Here is a 23,396-nt window from a genome sequence, read left to right as displayed (position 1 = left end):
GGGATGGGTTGGGGGGGGGAGGGGTAGCTGTAGGAGTTCATAATATTTTTTTTAAATGCCAATTACAAATTTGTCTCTAGAAAAAAGAAATGTATCAGGGATGATCTCGGCAAACTCGAGGGCAGAGAAGAAGTTGGTGGCCACGATTATAAAATTGTTTTTTCGGTTTTATCTGGACAAAATAGACTCGCTTTTAATAAATTAAGCCTTACATTTTTTTTTTTAAATACTGAAAATGTAACCACATCAGTAACTGAAGTATTTAAAAAAACGAATCTCTCTGAACAGACATAGAGAAATACAGAACAGACTTACCTCCTCCAAAAGATGGATCTGGTCACCCAGAAGTTGTTTTACCTGAAGCACCTCCTTCCGATTTGCATCTTTCATGCGTTTAATTTCTGCATCACTGTTGCCAGCCAAACTCTCTACAGCTTTTCTGTTTAAGCAATTTAACACCACATGGTTAAAGACTCTAGCTACATTTTTTTTTAAATTCTGAGAATGTTAAATTCTAAACATTTATATTTTTAACTGCTATCATTGGTCACAACATCCAGGGGGCCAAATGTTAACTGAATTCCTTTACCATTAATTGAATTCCTTTCCTGTGCCCAAAACCTTTTTTTACCAGTATCTAACCCAGTAAAACACAACATCAGAATTGTTTAGTGACTAAATTTATCTGGGTCTTTTTCCTCCGCTTCATTATTTCCACAGAGTTTTTGGGCAAGCGGCATGGTTTGGTTTATTATTGTCATGCGCACTGAAATCCAGTGAAAAACTGTGTTTTGCGTGCTGTTAAAGTAAATTATACCACACAAGAATACCTTAGGTGGTGCAAGACAAAAAGCAAACAGAATGCAGTATATATGGCTTTACAGTTTACAGCAGAAGTGCAGTTAAAAAAAACTGAAAGAGCCACAATAAGGTAGATTGTAAGATTGGGAATTAATTTGGACCTTTTAGTAATCTGATAACAGCATGGAAGAAGCTATTCTTGAATTTGGTGGTACGTGCTTTCAAGCTTTTGAATCTTCTGTTCGACAGAAGAAAGAATGATTGCATATGTGATCCTTGGTTATGTTGGCTGCTTTCCTGAAACAGCATGACGTGTAGATGGAGTCTTGGGCAGAGCAGCTGCCAAACTAAGCTCGTGTTAGGATGCTTTCTACAGTGCATCTGTAGAAACTGGCAAGACATGGTGCATCTGCATTGAAGGCTGCCCTCTCGCTCTCTCTCTCTCTTCGCACCCCAGTCCCATCATACCTCTTCACACTAGGGACTTTCCATAAATGTCCATAAATTTTTATAACAACAGAAGAAATACAAGAAATACAAGAATACACAATTGATACCAACCTCCACCCCCAAGAAGGACCTGGGCTGCCATTCAACAGAAACTATTTCAATGAAAGCATTTTACCAGGATACATCACAGCATGGTTTGGGAACAGCTTAATTGCAGAGAATTGCGACACAACCCAGACCATCAAACAAACCAACTTCCCATCCATCGACTTTATTTACATTTTAGGTCGCCTCAGCAAAGGTACCAGCATATTCAAGAGTGAGTCTCCCCGATCACTCCCCTCTCTCATGTATCTGTACACTCTGGATGGCTCCATTGTAATCATGTATAATCATGCTGACTGGTTAGTACGCATCAAAAACTTTTCACTGTACCTCAGTACACGATACAATAAATTAAACTAACTATTGTCTTCTTTTTTTTTTTTTTTTTAACTCTTGCATTAACCCCCCTTCTCCAATCACTGGATATCAAAAAATGGTTTGACTTATGTCTGAATCAGCAACTGAGCCTCCAAAATGTACAAGAATTGTTTTAAAAATCCACCATCCCTTGAAGAAATGTCTTAATTCTTTCTCAATGTCAGCTCTTTAGTTTGAAATCTGTGATGCATGTTTCTAGACAGAAAAGCCAGAGTAAAATCATTTACCCTGTCAAATTTGACAAGAACTGAAAACATTTCAATGAAATCTTCTAAATATAGCAATAAAATGAATAGTCTGGTTATAGTTCTCCATACTTCCTCATATAACAAGCACCCCAGGAATCAATCTGATGATTGAGGGATTAGAACACAGGAAATCCACAACAAAAATGTCCAAGACCTTGGATATGTTGGAAATGCATACTGAATACTCTCTAGGAGTACAAATAATTGTTTTAACAAAATTAGTTAGGACTGGAAAGTAAAATTAGGAGAAACATCTTCATGCTGAAGTAAGCAGAAGAGCCCCAACTTCTACCAAAGAAAAGTGTCAATGGGTTACCAATTTCAATTTTGAGATTGATGGGCTTCTAATCAAGTAGTATTAAAGGGTGTAGCTATTACGTAACTGTGCAGATGTGGACATATGGACCTCGGCCACTTCTTTAGTAGGGGGGTGGTGAATCTGTGGAATTCTGGAGAGGCAAAAACACTGGTTATTTTTAAGGCGAAGATTGACAGATTAGTAAGGGTGTCAGGGGTTTATGGGGCAAATGGGGTTAAGGGAAAAATAGATCAGCCATAATTGAATGGCGGAGTAGACTTGATGGGCCGGATGGCCTAATTCTGCTCCCAGAACTTGAGATATAAAGGATCTCACCAAATGAAGTGGTCTTCAGGAGCTAAATCACCAAATCTGGAACACAATTGTTCATACAACTGCAGAACTATGCAAAATTACACAGCACTAAAGCCATTATTACATTCGCAACAACCCTCCATCATTGGACGAATAATAGGGAAAAATTAGTCAATGTAAAAGAAGGCTAATCGATAATTAGGTTGAGTAGTGCCAAAGCAACCACCTTGCTCTCAAGGTTATCAAGATAAAGTAGTTATTATTGACTTCAGGAAGGGGAAGCCAAGGGACCATGCATCCATCGTCAGCAACGGGACGGCAGTAAAAAGGGAAAACAGCTCAAGTTTCTAAGTGCACACGTCTGATGATCTGCACTACTATATTTGTTCTATATATGTATTTTTTGCATCATCATTAATATGATAAATGTTACAAAAGTGTTGGATAATATTTAAAGGCCCTTCACAAATGATGTCAAAAGTTTTAATGTTGCTTGTTAAACCTTCACTTCCAATGCTATTTGCATACTTTAAAAAATATTCAGACTGAAACAGCATTTAAATCCTAGCATTGTTAACTGTACCAACTCCTTCACAGAATGTTAAGCTTGTTATCAACACATTATTTCACAATTCAGTTTCTGAACACTAATGTTTGCAAGTGTGCATTAGATCATTCCCTAAATAAGCCAAAAGTAGGAATTACTAACTGGACACAAATGGGTCCTGACAACATATGGAGTAGTACCCAAACAATCGGAGTGGATTTACAATAGAAATAACTTAAAAGGTGCTCCTCCTGTAATAATTTTATGGGCTTAAACAAACAAGAGATAAAACAGAGATATTCATAATTTCATAGAACCTCAGCATATTAATTATTCTTTAACTTTTATCTCAGAGTAATTTAAGAGCACATTTGGTTATTTTTAAGAATTCTTGACTCAAAAGCATATGGGTTGGGCACTGACATGTGGGGACTAGCTTGATTAGGCGACATATTCAGCATGGGTGGGTTGAGCCGAAAAGCCTGTTTGTATGCTGTACAAGGTCTATGGCTAATTCAAATGGCAACAGTACCTACAATAACTACTTTAGAGAGTGTTGACAGAGAAACTAAAATTTAACGAAGGCAAGTCGTCCCTTGTTCAGTACAGCTATGAAAATGTTAAAAAACAAAGTCAAATCCTTACATTTCTGTACTAACAAGTTCATTTGATCTTCCAAGTCAAGGATGGTTTATGACCAGTGCAGTTTATTTTAAAACAGCAAAACAAGTTTCCCCATATGTACCATGCAGTAGGGACATCAATATCAGACCACCTGATCAAATTGTGCAACATGTCACAGCATGATTAAATCAGTACAGCATGAACTCGAACTAGCCTAGCTATTAGTAGCTTTCTGCTTGACAAGATCATAAATGTCTCGATGGGAGGTAAATGGAACAGATTATTAACTGTGAGCCAACTATCCAATGATCACAGCTTTTGTAACACCCATTCCCCCTCCACAGAATCACAGCAAGTTTATAGCCCATTGCACTGGTGCCAGTTGCAAAAGCTTAACAATCTAACTTTACCACCCAAACTGCTATCTACCTATTTGGTGAACCTTGATCGGACATTTACCTTGCAGTAAACATTATTCCCTCATCATGTATCTATACACTGTAACTGGCTTGATTGTAATCATATGCTGTCTTTCTGCTGAATGGATAGCATGCATCAAAAGCTTTTCACTGTACCTCAGTAAACGTGACAATAAATTAAACTGAAACAAGGACTGTAGCCATTTGCTTTCTCCGATTCAAATGCTTTTTGTCAAGCATTGACTGATATTGCTTTCTTTCTCAAATACGAAAGCTTTGTCAAGTCTTAAAATGTTGCTTTGACCAAGTTAACAAATAGCTCAAATAACATAAATACTTCTGAAAACGCACACCACAACTAATCTCAGCACTTCTGAGCCACAAGGGGAATTTTGCTGAAGAATATGGCAGCAGATTTGGCTACATGATGCACGCTGAAGCAGGAAGTGACTGTGTCACATACCAGAAGATACAAAAACAGACACAGCTCCCCATCAATGATACATCACAAATTGGTCCAACCTGGGACCAAATTCGAGAGAAGAGAAGACACTGGCTATCCTTGACATCAATGTAACATTTGACAGAATGGGGCATCAATGAACCTTGGTAATATTGATGTCAGAGTGGGTAAGGAGTTGGCAGTCACATGCCACACAAAGGAAATGGCTGTAATCGTCGAGGTCAATCATCTAACACACGACTACAATTACTGTTTTGACCAGTAGCCTGGATAGACTATATATAATCATGTGCCTACTTAGATGAAGGTTTAGTGCCACGATTTGACGATGCAATAGCTATTGTCTTCAGCAGGGAAAGGACAATAACGAACATTTCAGAAATAAAAGTAGTCAGAAAAATAGTTTCAGGTTCTATCATAGGAAAATCAATGACAAAATTTGGCAATTCAAAAATAAATGAAATATGCACATGCCTAAGACTTTGCCACGGGCCTTTCAAAATCTGTTTCAACTGTTTCACAAAAACAAAATCACCAGCACTTACGAAGCTTTGACAAGCAGCTCCTGTTTCTCCTTCAGTTCATGTTTTAAACTCTCCAGTTCTACTTTGAGTTCAATGTTCTACAAAAACAAAGTTCACCAAATAAAATGAATGCAACAGAAATGAAATTGTAAACAGTCACAAATTGTCATATTTAACTAAAAAAAACTTTCCTGCTAATAACAAGGACTATAACCAATTCAAAATGTCTGACTTTAGGCATTGTGACAAGTTGATTATTGTCAACCATGAAATGTAAACGCATGCAAGACCTTTTCTCTGGAATACTAGCTAATCAGCACCCTGGCTCATAGAAGCTGCCATTTAGATTTTTTAAATTAAGACAATAAAAATCAGTAATCAATAGAATACAGCAAATGAATACTGCAGGAACATGTTTTAAAATAATTATTCCTCATAGCATCCATCTAATTAAAAGAAATAAACAACTGCCTGCCTTCACAAATACCACAGATGCTACTTAACCTGCTGCTTTTTTCTAGCATTGTTTTTATATCAGATTTCTAGCATTGCCAAAAAGGTGCGTTGCATTTAGAATGTGCCCCCTAATACTGGACTTGAAAGATTTGAAGACGTGCAAAGTGTGTCAGATTAAAGGACTGTGGGGAAAGAGTGCCACAGGTATCCAGGAGCACATTCCGAGGCAAGTCAAGCTAAACAGTGGAATCAGGGTTAGCTTCATTAAAAAAAGTTGGAGATACATTTTTTTTTCCCGGCTTTAAATAATGCCACATATTGTGCCAAAGTAATGCCAAAACTCTTGTATAAAGACAGCCCATTAGCAGATGCACTATCACAATCGTGTTAAACAGAGTACCAAGATTTTGGCCAAGCAAGCAATGTTGATCAAGGTGAAAACCACTTAATTTCCTTCATCTTCTAGATGGGAGACTAACAGCTTTTGACATGTTCTCAAAGAACACTGGTACAGGTGCACAACCTTTTATCCGGAGTTCCGGAAACCGAAAAGCTCCGAAAACCGGACATTTTTTCCAGGATGTCGCCTGCACATCAAAGCTCGCGTTTGGCGCCAAACTTGACCCGAAACGACCCGCGGTCAACCCAGGTCTGTACTACTGTAGCGGCTGCCTCCTCCCCGGAGACTGGGGAGACACTTAAACATCTGTAAATCATTGCTTAAATGTTAGTCAGTTAGTTTGGAGGGCTTTTATGTGAAGGGGGAAACTTTAATTCTTAGTCCCCTACCTGGTCGGAGAGGCGGGGAGCGGGCAATGCCTTACCGGGTCGCCGTGCAGTAAGCTCCAGAGTGCTGTGGCCGCCGACTCCCAACATCGCGGAGCTGGGACTGCGGGCGTCCGGCTGCGGGCGGCGCTGGATTTGGAGCGCCGCGCAGCCATGGGTAGAGTTGCCGGAGTCGGAGCTCCAACCGGCGCCGCCCGCGGCCGGACGCCTGCAGCCCCAGCTCCACGATGTTGGGAGTCGGCGGCCACAGCGCTCCGGAGCTTACTGCACGGCAACCCGGTAAGGCATTGCCCGCTCCCCGCCTCTCGGACCAGGTAGGGGACTAAGAATTAAAGTTTCCCCCTTCACCCCCCCCCCACCACATAAAATCCCTCCAAACTAACTGACTAACATTTAAGCAATGATTTACAATGATTCCCCGGTCTCCGGGGAGGAGGCAGCCGCTCCAGACTTTTCAAGCCGCCCGCGCTACCTACCTAATCTACGCTAAAAGGAGGAGGAGCCATCTTGGTGAACGGCTGCTAGCCAGCAGCCGTCCGTTTTAAATCCGTTTTTTTTATAGTTTTTACTGAGTCCTGTTTTTTGTTTGTAGGGGATATGGTCTTTTTAATGTGGGGGGTAGGTGTAAACCTAATTTCTAGGTCCCTACCTGGTCGGTGTGGCAGCTTCTTCTCCGGGCTGCCCGTCGATCCGTCCTCGTGGCCTACCTGCGGGCTTGGAGCGCCGTTTCCTGGCGGGAAACGCCCAGCACCTCGGCCTCGGCGGCGGCACGGCATTGGAGCGCTGGAGCGGAGCGGGCGATGCCTTGCCTGGGTCGCCGCGCTGGAGCGACGCGCTGGAGCTCTGGCGAGCTGGACCGCCGAGAGCAACAACTCCGGGCTGCGGGCTGCGGAGAGGCGGCGCCGACTTTGTCATCTGGAGCCTGGGAGCTCCAAACCGGCGCGGCCTTGTCGGCTTCGGCAGCTGCGGGCTCCAACCAGAAAGCGGCCGTTCCAAGTGGCCCAGCCGCCGAAAGGACTCTCCCGACGCCGGGGCAAGACCACCCGGTGAGAACGGCCAGGGACATCGGGCCTCCGTAGAGGCAATTGCGGTGGCCTCAATAGGCCTGACTTTGGGGTGAACATGGGGTGGGGACTGGACATTGTGCCTTCTCCCATAGTGCTATCCACTGTGGGGGGATGATTTTTTTTGTCTAACTGTAGTCTTGTAGGTCTGTGTCCAAGATGGCTGCCGTGAAGGGAGAGTGGACGCTGGCACGAATTGGTTGCCGCTGCTCTCTCTTCACACTGTGTTTTTGATTTTCTGTTTTTGGATTGAATTCTGTTTTTAATTTGTGTCTCTGTGATGTCTTTATTATTTGTTATATTCCGATTATATGTTATTCCGATTAAATGTCTTTTATTGTTATGTCTGTATTCTTTCTTTATGTCCTGCACGGAGAGGACGCTGGCGCTGTTTGTTCGCCGCTTCTCCGTTTGCTATTGTCTGTTACTATTGTAAAGCGACTTTGAGTCTTAGAAAAGCGCTATAAAAATAAAATTTATTATTATTATTATTAAAAATCTTCCATTTCGAAATCCGAAAAAATTCCGAAATCCGAGAAGTGTCTGGTCCCAAGGCTTTCGGATAAAAGGTTGTGCACCTGTACTGCATCCTGTATATTTTTGAGACTAAAGTCAGGCACTGGAAAGAGTGGCATGTTTGAACGACAACAAACCCCAATGTCCAAGCACAGTGGTCTGGTTTCAAGGTTGCAAAGCATTGCGATTTTAGCCTCACTATTGATACTATGATTTATTTGAAATCAAGCTCACAACTATTGTGGTGGCATTGACACATTATCCTTGATTAATAGTTCAGACTTAGTCCAGTAACCGATACATTATTGCTGCACTCATCAATGCAACTAGGGACATTATAAATGGTGACTTGGCCAATTCAAATGACGAGTCATCCACCTCAAGTATATGTGGACTTTGAACTACTGCAGCGGGGTAATCGCAATGCCCATAACCCCCAGGTAAATTTTGCTTCTTTCCTTACAGATAACTCTTAGTGCACATTACCATTTGTTGTGTTATTTCATATTTTTAGCATCATTAATCTTTTTAAAAATACAAACAGTTTACTGAAGCCATTTTTTATTTAAATAGTGTTGGTGGAAAAAGGGGAACATCAAATCTCCTTTACCAGCAAGCATTCACATAATTTGCATTTCAAGGTTGCATCAGTAATTTAAAATCTCTTACCATCTTAAATATATCCTCACTGCCATTATCAAATTTCTGCTGCATCCGCTCCTCAAGGAAGTAGATGCGAAGTTTGAGATTGAAATTCTCTTTTTTGAGATCAGTGATTTGCTGAAAGATAAAAATAATTATGAGACGTGCCCGCAGGTATAGTACATCCTCCAATCCATCCCCAAACAAGCTCTGACATCCTTCTGCATGATGCACTTTCAACCAGTTCAGCCACTGAGTTAAGGCTAACAAACCTCTAGCTCCTGATACGTCATCTCGGAGGTTAGTTCGGGAAAGTGGTGCCATGGTGAAAGATCAGCCATTATCTTAGATTCATACAGCCAGGAAACAGGCCCTTTGGCCAAACATACCCATGCTAACACAACATGCCCCATCTACACAAGCCCCACTTGCCTGTACGTCACCCATAACCCTCTAAACCTATCCTATCCATGCACGTCTCCAAATGTATCTTAAAAGTTATGATAGTACCTGCCTCAACCATCTCCTCCAGCAGCTTGTTCCATATACAAAATTGTGTTCATGCCTGTACTCAGATGCGTTCTCTGTCCTCATTATATGACAATCTACCTTTAGATTCTTTCTTTCCAAATTATATCCTTTCCATGCAAATAGTAAACTGTTGACGGCCAAGAACTAATTCTTGTGCAACCACCACTTACAGCTTTCAAGCCCTCCCTCGACTTTGACCGACAGTCATTTCAGGTTGGGCAGAGGTTCAATTGCACTTCCTCCAACCTCATGTACTTTGTTCAAAATGTGGACTCTTATACATCGGCAAGAACAAATGTAGACTGAGCGATCATTTAGCTGAACACCATCCCTTAGTCTTCCTCGACTTACCCGATCTCCCGGTTGCTCAACACTGTCCTTCCCCATTCCCACATTTGCCTTTCTGTCCTAGGCCTCCTCCATCGTCAAGAGTGAGGCTAAACAGAAATTGGAGGAACAGCATCTCATATTTCGCTGGGCAGTTTATAACCCAATGGTATGAACATTGATTTATATAACCTCCTAACTTCAAGCAACCCCTGCATTCCCTCTCTCATCCCTCCCCCACCGTCACACCAGTTTCGTTTTCTCACCCAACTGCTAACAATGTCCCCTTTACTTTTTTGCATCTTTCATTCATTGTTTTATATTTATCTACATCATCATCATCTATATCTCTCGTTTCACTTCCCAGCGACTTTCAGTCTGAAGAAGGGTCTCGACCTGAAATGTCACCCATTCCATCTCTCCCGAGATGCTGCCTGTCCTGCTAAGTTGCCACAGCTTTTTGTGTCTATCTTCTACATCTTTCCTGTTATATTCCAAATGTGGCCTAATCAAAGTCCTATAAAGTTGCATCATAACTTCCTGACATTTACACTCAATGCCCAGATGCATGAAGGTAAGCTTACCAAATGCCTTCTCTATCTACAGTGTTGCCACTTTCAGGGCAATATAGACTTGGATCCCAAGATCCCTCGGTACACCCAATCACTCTGTACAGATTATGATGAAAGTAGATCGCCATGGTAGTAAAGTCTCTCCAATCCCATTCCAAAGTTTCACCATTCAAATAGCATCCCAACGTAAACAATTTATGCTTTCAAACATTATCAGTTGTCAACTTTGGCCATGTCCTGTAATGTTTTCCTACCCACTACCTCCCCAATGAAAACAAGTTTTTATGCTCATCAATAGGAAACCTTAATCTCCATTTCATAAATAATTCCACCATTCTCTATGGCCTCTTTCATACTTCATCAGCACAATGCTCCATCTAACACATTTAAATTATATTTAAAATCCTCAATACCATTCTGTATATTAAACTATTATAAGCTCTGCCAGACTTCAATTTTAGAAATAAACATGGGTTTTGTGAAAATGACCTCAAAGCCCTCAGAAAAAAAACAGCAAGAGCATAAATCGTACTTGACTCTGGAACGGAGCCACAGCTGCTCCTGATAACAATGACTTTACAGAATGCTTGTCGACAGTGTTCAAATCCAATCAAAGAATCTTTGGTTCAAATGCCCTCTTCTCCAATTGTTACCAGTTAACTGGGTCAATCTCATTCAATTCAGAAGAGTGAAAAAAGGGATCTTCAATGACAATGGAAACATTTTAAATTATACTAAAATGCAATTTGTAACTAATTTCCCCTCAAATAAATACAATTCTAATGAGCACTAACATGCAAATACTATACAAGTATGTAAATTCAGAAAAAAATGTTCTTTGAAAATTTGTCAGTCGAGAAAAACCATTTCCCCAATGCAAAACTTCTAGGTGCATTCAAGGTCAAGAATTTCAATAAAGCACAATCCTTTTAAAAGTTGTTTTTCTATATTGTTATTTTATTAAATTTAAAACCTTGTTCTCTTTCAAGGAGGCGCCGACTAAGGAACATATACAGAGTTCAAGGGGTATCAATAGGGTGGACACATCCTTGTGAGATTGGAGAGTTGGGGGTCATTATTGAGGGAAGACCCCCCCCCCCCCCCATTTAAAGACGGACGTACAATTTTCTGAGAATCATATCTTTGGAAGTCTTCCCCAAAAGATGCAGGAAGGGGAAACAGAGGAAGAGTTCCAATTTGCAAAAGGGTTGCCATGGTTAGATGGGAATATGGTGTACACTAGCTATGATTTTATTGATAGGTGCAGGAGACTTGGAGTGCAGTGATCTAGTCTTGCTCCTAATGTGTTGTAGGTGTGTGTGCGCGCACCATAGACATCCAAAACAGCTTTTTTTCTTCATTTGACATAAATGGCTAAAGTGAAACTACATTTTGCATCACAATAACACATTTAATGCTGTGCCTCACTGAGAATGTCATTTTAGCAGTGCTTTAGCAATGTTGAGCTGTTTTAGCAGTATTACTATTTTGCTCCATTTTGCTCCTCCCGAGACCATTATTGATTGTTCATAGGACCATTTGTCCCATCAAGCATATTCCGCCATTCAATCATGGCTGATCTATCTTTTCCCCTCAACCCCGTTCTCTTTCCTTTTACCCCTTAACATACTTACTAATCAAGCTCTAATAGATCCTCATTACTAAGCGTTCTTGTTCTAACCTAATTTCATCAAATCCCACCTCATTTTCTAATTTGTCAAGATCTTACAGGTTTCTAACTACAGGTAGTATGGACTGAACACAATATCCTCGTGCGTGGATTGCAAGAATAATGCCTTGCTTTATAGAGAAAATTTATAAGTAGATGAGAACCTGCATTACGGCTGAACAGTGGAAAAACCAAGCACAGCCTACGCACTGCTGTACAATTCATTATAAACCTGTTTTGTGTCCTTGAACAAAGTTGCCAAATATGTTGTAGTCAGGGAATACTTTTGCCTCCAGTGGACTGGGCCATTCAATGCTGGATCATTATTCATTAGTAGCCACCTCCAAGAAACTTGAAAGTACTTTTCAGTTATTTCAGTGGCGTAACAGCATAAAAAATACTTAAATTTTTTTTTTAATGCAGAAATACATAGCCACAGTTTATCTTTGAGAAGTGAGGCATGCAGATTTTACTAGTAACCAACAAATGGGTTATTTAATGAGGCAATGAATGAGGGTCTGACAAGCTTCATAAGCTTGCTTCTTGGGAGAACTGGCCTGGACAAAAGCCAAATCTAAGCTTGACTGCAATTGTTTAAATGTAATAAAATGCACGATTAAAGAACAGAAATTTGGGTTTAAAATACCACAGGTTTAATGTGTTGTGGGAGGTTAACATGAGCACCAATTAAAGTTGTATGTTTTTGTTACACATTGCCTTTCCATGCTCCAAGCACTATCATGCAAGGTGGCGGAAACCTCTGGAAACAGAACCTTCTGTGTAAAAAACAAGTAAAATGATGCACATTTCAACCTCCCACAACACCATTAAACCTGTATTATTTTAAAGCCAAATTTCTGATCTTTAATCTCATATTTTTTTTACTACATTTAACATTACAAACATTGTAATAACAGTTATGATTGCTATGCTCATAATGGCACTCACTGCAAATGATCATCAGGCCACGCTCATTTACCAATACAATGTCTAGTATGGCTCTTCTCTGTTTGAACAATCTACATACTGTGTCAAGACATTCTTCCAGATACACAACACAATCTGCACCATCCAAGCCTCTGGCACCAAGGTCACCAATTTCGTGAAAGTTAAAATTACCCATTGTAACAAGATCAGGTCGGTTGAGGGGGGGGTCCCCCCGACACGGGTACCATGTAATCAATCCCATGCTACCTGCTCCATGATAGTCGGCGACTAAACGGTCTCCCCCACCTGATTTGCCAGGAGAGGAGGGGGCTATGGACCCCCAGCAGGGCCAAAAACAAGACCTGTCAAAGGGCGGATGAGCTTCTAGCGAGCCAACGGCCATCCACAATTCAGTAGAGGTTGCAATCAATGTCATACATAACATTGTAATGGATGATGATAAAGCACACGCACCAAAATCCTATACTTCCAGCGGCAGAAGTCCGCAGGAACTGGAGGACAGAGATGTGTGGTGCGTCCGTCACTGGTCCAGTTGGAAACCAGCACCACTGCGTCGCGTGCGTCGCTGGGATTGCCAATTATTGTAACAACCCTTTCGTATCTATCCATAGCCTGTATATATATATATAGATTTCTTTCTCTGGTGGCCTGTCTGGAGGCCTCTAGTATAACCCCATCATAGTGATTGCACACTTTTTTCTGAGCTTTAGCCATATTTTTGCACTGAATGAGCCCTCTGGGATGTCTCCTCCAACTGCATCTGAAATATTCTCTGTGCAACTCTCCCATTTATTTTATATCCCTCTCTATCACTATAGAAACATATAAACCTTGGAACATGGAACCTCCAGTCCTGCCCTTCTCTTGACCAAATCTATAAATAGCTACCACACTGTAGTCCTAATCACTTTAGGTTTACATCAGGATACAAGTAGTAACTTATCCAAGACAAGAATCCAGCAGATACTTGATTTAGGATATCGTTGATTTGATTCATGGCTTACCTACTGGCAGCCCCTTGGGCACTTCAGTGGAATAGATCGGATTCCAATTGTACACCGTTCCACTTTTTTCCTGGGTACACTCTTTGCTCTATGTCCAATGATAGACAAGCGGTTTGCTCCAATAGATTTCTCCTAAGACCCAAACTATCACCTTCCATTCTGGACAAAGGCTCCAATATTCTCCTTGCCCATTTATTCAGACTATTACAACTTTCATAGGATGCCAAGTGCTCTCACACATTCAAAAATTAATTGCAATAAAATTATTAAAAGTAAAAGAGAAACACGATAACCAAACAGAACAATCCACAAACTCCCAAAAAGTGGAAATGTGCAACGCAAAAACTATTCACTCCAAATGTTATTGAAATACTAAAAATATTTCCAACTTACTGTTTCATATTCTTTCATGGTCCGAGCATGAATTGGAGACAATTTCCCAGTGATGTTGGGGAACACTGGAAATAGAGACAAAAAGTTAGTGAAAGTTTTCAAGTAAGGCTTACTTAACAAAGTTAAATGATAGGGGGTGCACTTGGCCCATCCCCACCAATCTCACACAATGTCCAAACAAACATCCAAATAGCAACTTAGCTATATAGCTTGGATTTTAATCAAAGACCTATTAGAGCAGAAATAAATCAAAATAAAGAAAATAAACACAATGCCAAAAGTCTAGAATGATGCTGAAAACATTCAATTTTCATAAATAGGAGGGAAAAAAACAAACCCGTTTTAAGATACAGAGTAGTGATAGTAATAGAGAGAATGAAGGGAATGCCTGTGATTGGGAGGTATCCAAGATAAACCAAATAAACAGTGGTGAAGGTTTCAGCCAACGAATAGGATGCATTGTAAACAGCCGATCTACTTGGAGGAGAGGCAAAAAGGAGAAATAAAGGAGACCAGAAAGAAAAAAATACTGGAACCTTGGGGTAAAAAACACTATAGATGGTGGCAATCTGAAAAAAAAAACAAAATGCTCCAAATACTCGTGTCAGGCAGCAGCAAGGTGACATTACAGATTATATGACCTTTGCTCATAGCTGTAAGTCAGTTTTGAAACAAATTGGGGAGGCCTTATTTTCTGATAACCTTGAATTCAACCTCGAGTCCGGGGGGCTATAATAAGCATACACAAGGAGCAAACCCAGGGCTTACATTGAAACAGCACACAAGGACAAAGAGGAATGGAAAAATGTAAAAGACAGGCAATTGAAAACTCAGAGCCACCCTTGCAGAATAAATAAATGTGCCCTGCAGGGTTGTCATCACATCCATTAGCTTCTCCAGTGTGGAGCAGTGCGTGAACATCAAATGTGGTACTTTAAATGAAAAGTACAAGTAATTTGCTCCTTCATCTGGGAATAGTGCTTGTGTTGCTGGAAGTCAAACAGGAAGATTAATAAAGGCAGTTGTTCAATCTCCCGTGATTGTATGGGCAGATGGCTGGAGAATGGACACACTGACAGTGGCAATTACAGAGGATGATCGCATGAATATGAAGGGGTGATGGGTCCGAGGTGAGAACATGTAGAATCTCAAATTTGCTCCAGGTAGGGAAGTATAGGAAATACAAAGGATGCAGGTGAAATCCCCATCAATTACAGTAGAAGGGAATGCATTGTTAAACAGGAAGATATCTCAGAAGCATTGACAGGAAAGGCATTATTACCAGAACTAACAGAATGTGCAGGAAAGAACTGCAGGTGCTGGTTTAAATCGAAGATAGACACAAAATGCTGGAGTAACTCAGCGGGACAGGCAGCATCTCTGCAGCGAAGGAATGGATGACGTTTCGGGTCGAAACCATTCTTCAGTCTGGTCTCGACATGAATCCATACAAGAGTTAATATGGCAGGTGGTGTAATCAAGATAGCAATGGGAGTTTGTGGACTGATAATGGATGTTGGACCCCAACCTATCTCCGAGACCGAGATCTGAAAGGGAAGAGTCAGAGTTTGATGAGGTGACAGTGAGAGTTGGATATTGACACAAGAAACTGCAGATGCTGGCACTATGAGCAAAACAAAGCACTGGAGTAACTCAGCGGGTCAGGCAGCAGCTGCAGAGGGAATGGACAGGTGTCAGAACTCAGATTGAGAGTTGGATGGAGCTTGACAGAAAGTGAGGAACCTACTGAAATAAGTGGACCATTCAGGTTTTTATAGTTGTACAACAGTACAAGCCAAAATATGAATACAAATGTATTTCAGTGCAATACCAGCGCTTGATGTGAAAGCTAATAAAAAGTAATTGGGTCTGATGAAACATTCATTATTTTTCTTTCCACAAATGCTGCCGGACCCATTGCGTGCTTCTAACATTTTCTGATGCGACATCTGAGATGTTTCAATTTGCAACCTATTCAATCGCCACGGCGTTGACAGGACTATACAACATATTTCACTCATAACATTTCTATTTTGTTAGTGAGATTATAAAAGCATCATTACAGATTTTGTATTATTAAACCTCATATCGAAGTTAAGCAATGTTAGAATTTTCTAAAATCTTAAAAGGCAGAGAAGAAAACTTCCATGAGTTTAAAGCGATCTCCTAAATAACACTCAGTCCTGCACACTCAATAATAGATTTGTGAATAAAAAACATGTATGGTAACCAATGGATTGCCAGTTGGCAAGTCACACCGTTTTAAATGGTAAATGAGATTACTTTGTACGGTTAGGAATGCTATTTGGAATGTGGATGGAGGAACTGGCAATTATTCCACAGGCATTAACAGGCTGCTTCATCGGGGACTGCAAGGTAGTATGCAACCAGTGGATAAGAGTTTTTGCCAATGCTAAATTGGGATATATTGCACAAATCCATTGCATTGGAGTTGCATAGCAAACTGATATTCTGGAACACGGTGGTAGTCCAACAAGCAGGTAGAATACATGCAGCCTCAGAATAAATCAACAGGTCTTTATTGTTGTTACATGTAGGGGTTCAGAGAGGAAGTGAGGAGAGGGAGGCAGGCATATTAGTGTTGGAACTACTACCTATTCAAAATATTCTACGAAAGGTTGCGGACTATATTTATTGATCTAGGTAGTAGGACAGTTAGCAGCATATGACTACACTACAAATAAATGGAAGACGATGCATTTAAATGAAACAATCTACTTACCAAGAGGATTTTCTCTGGCACAGTCAGGGTCTTCAGCCACGGTAATATCTGGCAACTTGAAAACATTGGAACTAGAAAAAAAACACAAAAGGAGCGTTAGCACGACAATTAAAAACAAGACCGATCATAGAAACTAGACCTTAATTTGTAGAATTTAAGCAATGCACTGGACAATGCAGTCCTTTTCTCTATACAACTCCACATCCTATGTACACATATGGTGACCGTCCTTAGCTGAGTCTATAGCATACAGCAGTATGGTCCACCAAGTCAATGCCAGGTCATCATTTGTTGCATGTAAATAGAAAGTTATAAATGAATAAAGGGACTATTAAAAAAGTTACACAATCCGATTTTCAGGCCATAATTTTGTTCATTATAAGAGAAATGAAAGAAACAAAGAATCAGCTAGTAACAAATTTAAAACAAAATGCAATGTATGGTGAACATTTTGAGGTGTACTACCCAGTAAGATGGTAGATACAGATTCAATTATAATCAATAGACAGGAAATTGGATAGGTACTTAAGCAAATGATAACAGCATTGCAAGGATATAGGAAAAGTGCAAGCATGCAATAAATCTGATGCCCTTCAGAAGAACTGGCACAGTGTCAGTTGGTTAAATCAATATATAGCAACTTTCATAAAACATTCCAAATAAAATGCCCAGAAATTGATAAATATGGACAAAGTAGGTAAATAGTTAAAAGCATATTCATCTTTAAGTCATCCTTCTATTTGCTGCATCAATAGCCTAAACATCTTTCCTAAACATGGCATTGGCATTTGTGGTAAGGCTGATAGTAACCCTCCCTCTTCAATTGGCCTTTGAACCATGTCCCTCTCCTAGGCAATTTTATTAAGGTCAAGGGAAGAGTCAAACACATTGGTGAGTCCAGTCATGTTGAAACAACACATTCTGATGAACGGTCTCTAATCTAAAACATTTAACCCATTTTTCTTCACACAGATCTGCTTTCATTTAGAACATCTGAAACAAGGACGACAGTATTCTTTCCCTGAAGGACACCAGAAAATCAGGTGTGACTTTTCAATAATCTGACAGCTTCATGTTTACTGTTTCAAACTTTTATAATGTTAAAATGAAATAATGGATTCCCCAGATTCCACAGTGGGATTTGACCTTCAGGTTGATCTTGCATTTCAGGTTGATCTGGCTCTTCCCATCTTCCATCTCAACGCTTGGCAATACTAAGCAAACGTATACAACTCCTCAGTATCAGAACATGTCACTGCACATACACAATCCTCAAGCAAACCCCAGCCACTCACTAACCCCCACAAGCAGGGGCGGAAAACCCGGAGGTGCCAGAGGGGACACGTCCGCTCAATGTTTTGAGAGGAGGGGGACATCTTCCCCCCCCCCCCCCCAAAGTTTTTGTAATCCGGATTTTAAAATCCGGTGATCGAGGGTGCCGATTGGAGGAGAGAGACGTTGGTCGGCAGGCAATGGGGGCGGGACATGATTCAGTGCGATGATTGGAGGAGGGAGGAGTGGGGGGGGGGGAGACTGAGGATAGAGCGCGGTGATTGGAGGATAGAGACATGGCACAGACCTGCGCTTCATCCGCAGCCAGGATGATCCCGACCGGGTCTCCGGCGCTGTCCTGTCCCCACCCGAGTACCCCCCCCCCCCCGCTATAGGATCTTTGGTTGGGAATCAGACGGGCCAGCGCAGAGAAACAGCGCTAAACTCTGCCTGTCCCGCCAGGTGAGCTTACAACCCTTCCTGGACTTGTGGAAAATCTGGCCAGCGCGGAGAAGCAGCGCTGGTGCCCCGTCAGTCCAGACAGGGCTGTAGTTAACCCGGTGAGACAGGCAGAGTTGAGCTGCATTTCGCGCTGGATTGAGCCTCCGAAGCCTTGTGTGTGTGTGTGTGTGTGTGTGTGTGTGTGTGTGTGTGTGTGTGTGTGTGTGTGTGTGTGTGTGCACATGCGCGCGTGGACGCCAAAAAATTGTGTCCCCCGTCCCCTCCATGTTTTGATAGCGAGTTCCGCTCTTGCCCACAAGAGAGAATTCTGCAGCACAGAAACAGGCCTTTTGATCCGAATTAATAATTCACAAATCTTGCAATCCTTCTTAAAGTGTAGTGTGTAGCAGGCGATTTAAAATGTTCAAAAATATTTTAAAATAATTGTCTGTTTTGTCTTTCATCCATATTTAAAAGAGTAGCATTACCAATAGACATTTCCTGATGGCAGTGAAAAATGTCTTCAAATACCTATTAATGGTCCCTGCCAGAACAGGTGTTTGCCTAGGCTCAATTCACAGAACCTAACAAAGCCTCAAGATCATGGCTTTAAACCCTAATTAGCAATAGGCATAATGTAGGCTGACACTTCAATGTAAGCGAGTACTACAACGTCATATGATATGTTCTACTGGGATCAAGTCTGCCCTTTCAGACAGATATTAAAGATCACATTACATTATATCAATAGCAGTGAACTCCTGCCATTAATCCCCCAATCTACATGGCAGATGGTTATCTAGTCACTGAATGATAATTTGTTATCCCCATAAGGGACAATCTACGTGAAGTCCCATTAATGCACTGTACAAAAAGACAGAGCTTTTAATTGCTTGTAGATATTGCTTGGTCATAGAAGATACTCGAGTGTCCTGAACATTTGATGATTGTGAGCCAGATGCCATGCCCAGGAGAGCAGCCTACAGATCTCAGTAATGAACCCTCAAGCCAAAGGCGGATTTCTTCAGCGTCAATGAGAATTGCTCTTCCAGATGACACAATATATTGTCAAAGGGGAGAATATTAACAAACAATCTTGACATTAAAGAGTTTGGTTGAAAACTAAATTGCTGGATATAGACAGGTCATGTACCTTATATACGAAGAGATAAATAAAGTTAAATGTTAAGTCAATAATCTTTCTCAATGCTGCCACACCAGCAATTTCCAGCATTTTTGATTTTTAATTTCAGATATCCCGGATCCTGCCCCCCCCCCCCCCCCCCCCCCCGTCCCACTCCCATTTTCGTTGCTGTATACAATTCTGACTGAGTGAACACAAATGATTTTATTTAACTTCCAATACATCCATGACCAAGGACAAAATAGCAAATTCACCTTCAAGTGACACACCAAACATACATCAGCATTCCTTTACCACTGGGTCAACGTCCTGGAATTTTGTAATACTAGTTGTGGAGCTCCATTACCACAGGGACTGTTGATGTTCATAAAAATTGCCTGAAGAACATTATCTCAGACAAAAATACCAGCAATACCATAGATATAATAACAAAATGATATGCAATGCTTGTGATATAACTAATTGTTGTTTAGTATTCCATGACTACCGCCCGGTTGCCCTAACTCCAATCCCAATGAAGTGCTTCAAAAGGCTGGTCCTCTCCCACATCAAATCCAGCATCCCTGCCTCACTGGACTCTCATCAATTTGCATACAGGGCAAATAGATCAACAGAGGATGCCATCTCTCTGGCTCTTCACACTGTCCTGACTCACCTGGACAGACAGGGCACGTACGTGAGGATGCTCTTCATTGACTATAGCTCTGCATTCAATACGGTCATCCCCACCAAGCTCACCACCAAACTCCACCAGCTAGGCCTCAGCTTGCCGATATGCGATTGAATCCTGAACTTTCTGATGGAGCGACCGCAGGCAGTAAGACTGGGCCCGCACCTGTCCTCCACTATCATCCATGCTCTACTCCCTCTTCACTCACGACTGTGTTCCTGCATTCGACACCAACACCATCGTGAAGTTTGCAGACGACACAACAGTGATTGGGCTGATCACCAACGGTGATGAAACAAAATACAGAGCGGAGGTGCAGAACCTGGCGGACTGGTGCGCACGTAACAACTTGTCACTAAACACCTCCAAGACCAAGGAGCTGATTATTGACTTCAGGAGGTCCCATAATGGAGAATACGCCCCAATCTCCATTTACGGGGAAAGAGTGGAGAGAGTGGCCAGCTTTAAGTTTCTGGGCACTCACATTTCAGAGGACCTCACATGGTCCACCAACACCGTTGCGCTGGTCAAGAAGGCACAGCAACGACTGTTCTTCCTGAGGACATTAAAAAAGACTGGTCTGCCCCAACAGCTGCTGACAACGTTCTACCGCTGCACCACAGTGAGCATATTAACGTATGGCATCTCTGTGTGGTATCTCAGCTGCACAGAGGTGGAGAGGAGAGCTCTTCAGTGCGTCGTCCACAGAGCGCAGAGGATTATTGGGACAGCTATCAGCCTTGGAGGGCATCTACCACACACGGTGCCTCAGGAAGGCCGTCAGCATCCATAAAGACTCCTCACACCCTTGTAACGGACGGTTCGAACTATTTCCCTCCGGCAGACGTTACAAGGCCTTCTACGCCCGAACCTCCAGACTCAGAAACAGCTTTATTCCCAGATCTATAGCGGCTCTAAACCGGCCCTGCTGAGTGCCCCCCACCCCCCCTGGACTGTCTCCCTCGGATGGTCACATCACACAGCTTATTTATTTATTTTACATCGGTTGGAAGCTGCATACTAAATCTCATTGCACTGATGTGCAATGACAATAAAAGATATTATTATTATTATTATTATTATTATTATCCCACTATAAATGTCCAACAAAATTCAAAATGTATTTTTAAATAATGTCTATTGGCTATTTCATGCAGCATGGTGCACCGAATAATCAAATATAATCTTTAAAAAAAAAAAAATCAGTAATCTATACCTGAACACAAAGTGCTGGAGAAACCCAGTAGGCCAGGCAGCATCTGTGTTTTGTGCAAGATTCCAGCATCTGCAGTTTATTGCCTCCAGGTAATCTACCTATAGCCTTCATTGTCAGTTACAGATTATTGTATAATTTGCATCTGACAGTTACAATAATATTGCAATCTGATTTCTCAAAATAAAAGAATGATAAAATGAAGTTTGGAGATAACGTATTTTGAATGTTAAATCACCACATATTTTACCAAATGTTTAAGAAGGAACTGCAGATGCTGGAAAACGAAGGTAGACACAAATGCTGGAGAAACTCAGCGGGTGAGGCAGCATCGATGGAGTGAAGGAAATAGGCGACGTTTCGGGTCAAGACCCTTCTAAAGAAGAATGATCTCAACCCGTCTGAAGAAGGGTCTCGACCCGAAACGTCGCCTATTTCCTTCGCTCCATAGATGCTGCCTCGCCCGCTGAGTTTCTCCAGCATTTTTGTCTACCATCACATAATTTACCAAAGTAGTGACCAAAGATACTAGAGGAGCTTCTCTAGTATCTTTGGTAGTGACATTGTTTACAAACATCCTGTTTTAAGGAGAGGGAAAGTTGTGGATCGAACAAGAGCCACAAATTAGGCAGGAAAAGACACAAAATGCTGGAGTTACTCCGAGGTCAGTAGAACATGGACAGGTGACGCTTCGGGTCCAGACTCTTCATAAATTAAGCAGCAGTTTGAATTATCACTTCAGGGAGGGATTTAGAGGGTGGGAAGACTGGTTTGGATGGGGGTTGGGGTTCAGAGGGAACGATTCAGACAAAGGAACAAATATCACAGAGCAAGGGCTCGGGGATACAACCTAACGGCGGGGTCAGTTGTTTCTTACAATCGGATGCCCAGATCATAAACTTGACACAATGACCGCATAAACCGTTAACTGGGCGACTCCGCTTATAGAAAAATTATAACAGCAGCACACACATGCCTGGCAGGCTGCGTCTCAGTTGTACAGGACGGGGAGAGGAGAGAGGGAGAAGGGGGGAAGAAAAGGGAGGAGGGGAAGGAGGTCCGGACCTAGACCCTCCTGATCGACCTGGCTCACAACAGCGGCTGAGTCGGACAGACCTGCCGGTCCACACCTCCCTCCCTCACCGTTGCCAGCGTGGGTCCCGTTCGCCCCAGCCCGAGACCCCCTCCCCGGGACCCCCGCCCGGGCCTCACCTGCCGTTGAAATCCAAGGGCAGCGTTGGGTCCTCGCCCGCCACCGAATCCATGGCGGCGGCTGCAGCTACTGATGATCTCTCCTTCCCTTTTACCCTGGGCCCCTTTCTTTCTCCCGCTCGGTTTTTGTTTTCCCTTCAGCCACACATTCCCCACTGCGCGGCGCCACCCGCTCGTCACCGACGCTTCAAACTGCCGCCGCCGCCGCCATTTTAACCCGAAACCCTGCAGCACCATGGGTAACGGCCAACTGACACCCGCGTGCGCAGTGAGGGATGGGGAAGGAGAATGGGAAAGGGAGAGATGGAGAAGGAGAATGGGAAAGGGAGAGATGGAGAAGGAGAATGGGAAAGGGAGAGATGGAGAAGGAGAATGGGAAAGGGAGAGATGGAGAAGGAGAATGGGAAAGGGAGAGATGGAGAAGGAGAATGGGAAAGGGAGAGATGGAGAAAGAGAATGTGAAAGGGAGAGATGGAGAAGTAGAATGGGAAAGGGAGAGATGGAGAAAGAATGGGAAAGGGAGAGATGGAGAAAGAGAATGGGAAAGGGAGAGATGGAGAAAGAGAATGGGAAAGGGAGAGATGGAGAAGGAGAGGGAGAGGGAGGTGAAAGAAGGAGACA

The 23,396-nt window shown here is 42.1% G+C and overlaps 1 protein-coding gene across 5 annotated transcripts in view; it reads right to left on the bottom strand.

Moving 5' to 3' along the window:
* The window catches only part of LOC116991065 (myomegalin-like), a 108,391-nt gene extending 85,382 nt beyond the window's left edge, over positions 1-23,009 (bottom strand). For all 5 annotated transcript variants that reach the window (XM_033049401.1, XM_033049404.1, XM_033049405.1 and 2 more), the window contains exons 1-6: positions 22,776-23,009; positions 16,824-16,894; positions 14,081-14,145; positions 8,664-8,774; positions 5,194-5,270; positions 316-439 (exon numbers count right to left, since the gene is read on the bottom strand). In XM_033049401.1, the coding sequence (XP_032905292.1) occupies positions 316-439; positions 5,194-5,270; positions 8,664-8,774; positions 14,081-14,145; positions 16,824-16,894; positions 22,776-22,828 (501 nt within the window). In that variant the 5' untranslated portion in view covers positions 22,829-23,009. The remainder of the gene's footprint in view (positions 1-315; positions 440-5,193; positions 5,271-8,663; positions 8,775-14,080; positions 14,146-16,823; positions 16,895-22,775) is intronic.
* Between the last annotated feature and the right edge of the window lie 387 nt (positions 23,010-23,396).

Source organism: Amblyraja radiata, chromosome 32 (assembly GCF_010909765.2).
Source record: "Amblyraja radiata isolate CabotCenter1 chromosome 32, sAmbRad1.1.pri, whole genome shotgun sequence".
NCBI classification, from domain to species: Eukaryota; Metazoa; Chordata; class Chondrichthyes; order Rajiformes; family Rajidae; genus Amblyraja; species Amblyraja radiata.
The sequence above is the reverse complement of the archived record's forward strand: the minus strand, read 5'-3'. Positions and strand labels throughout refer to the sequence as shown.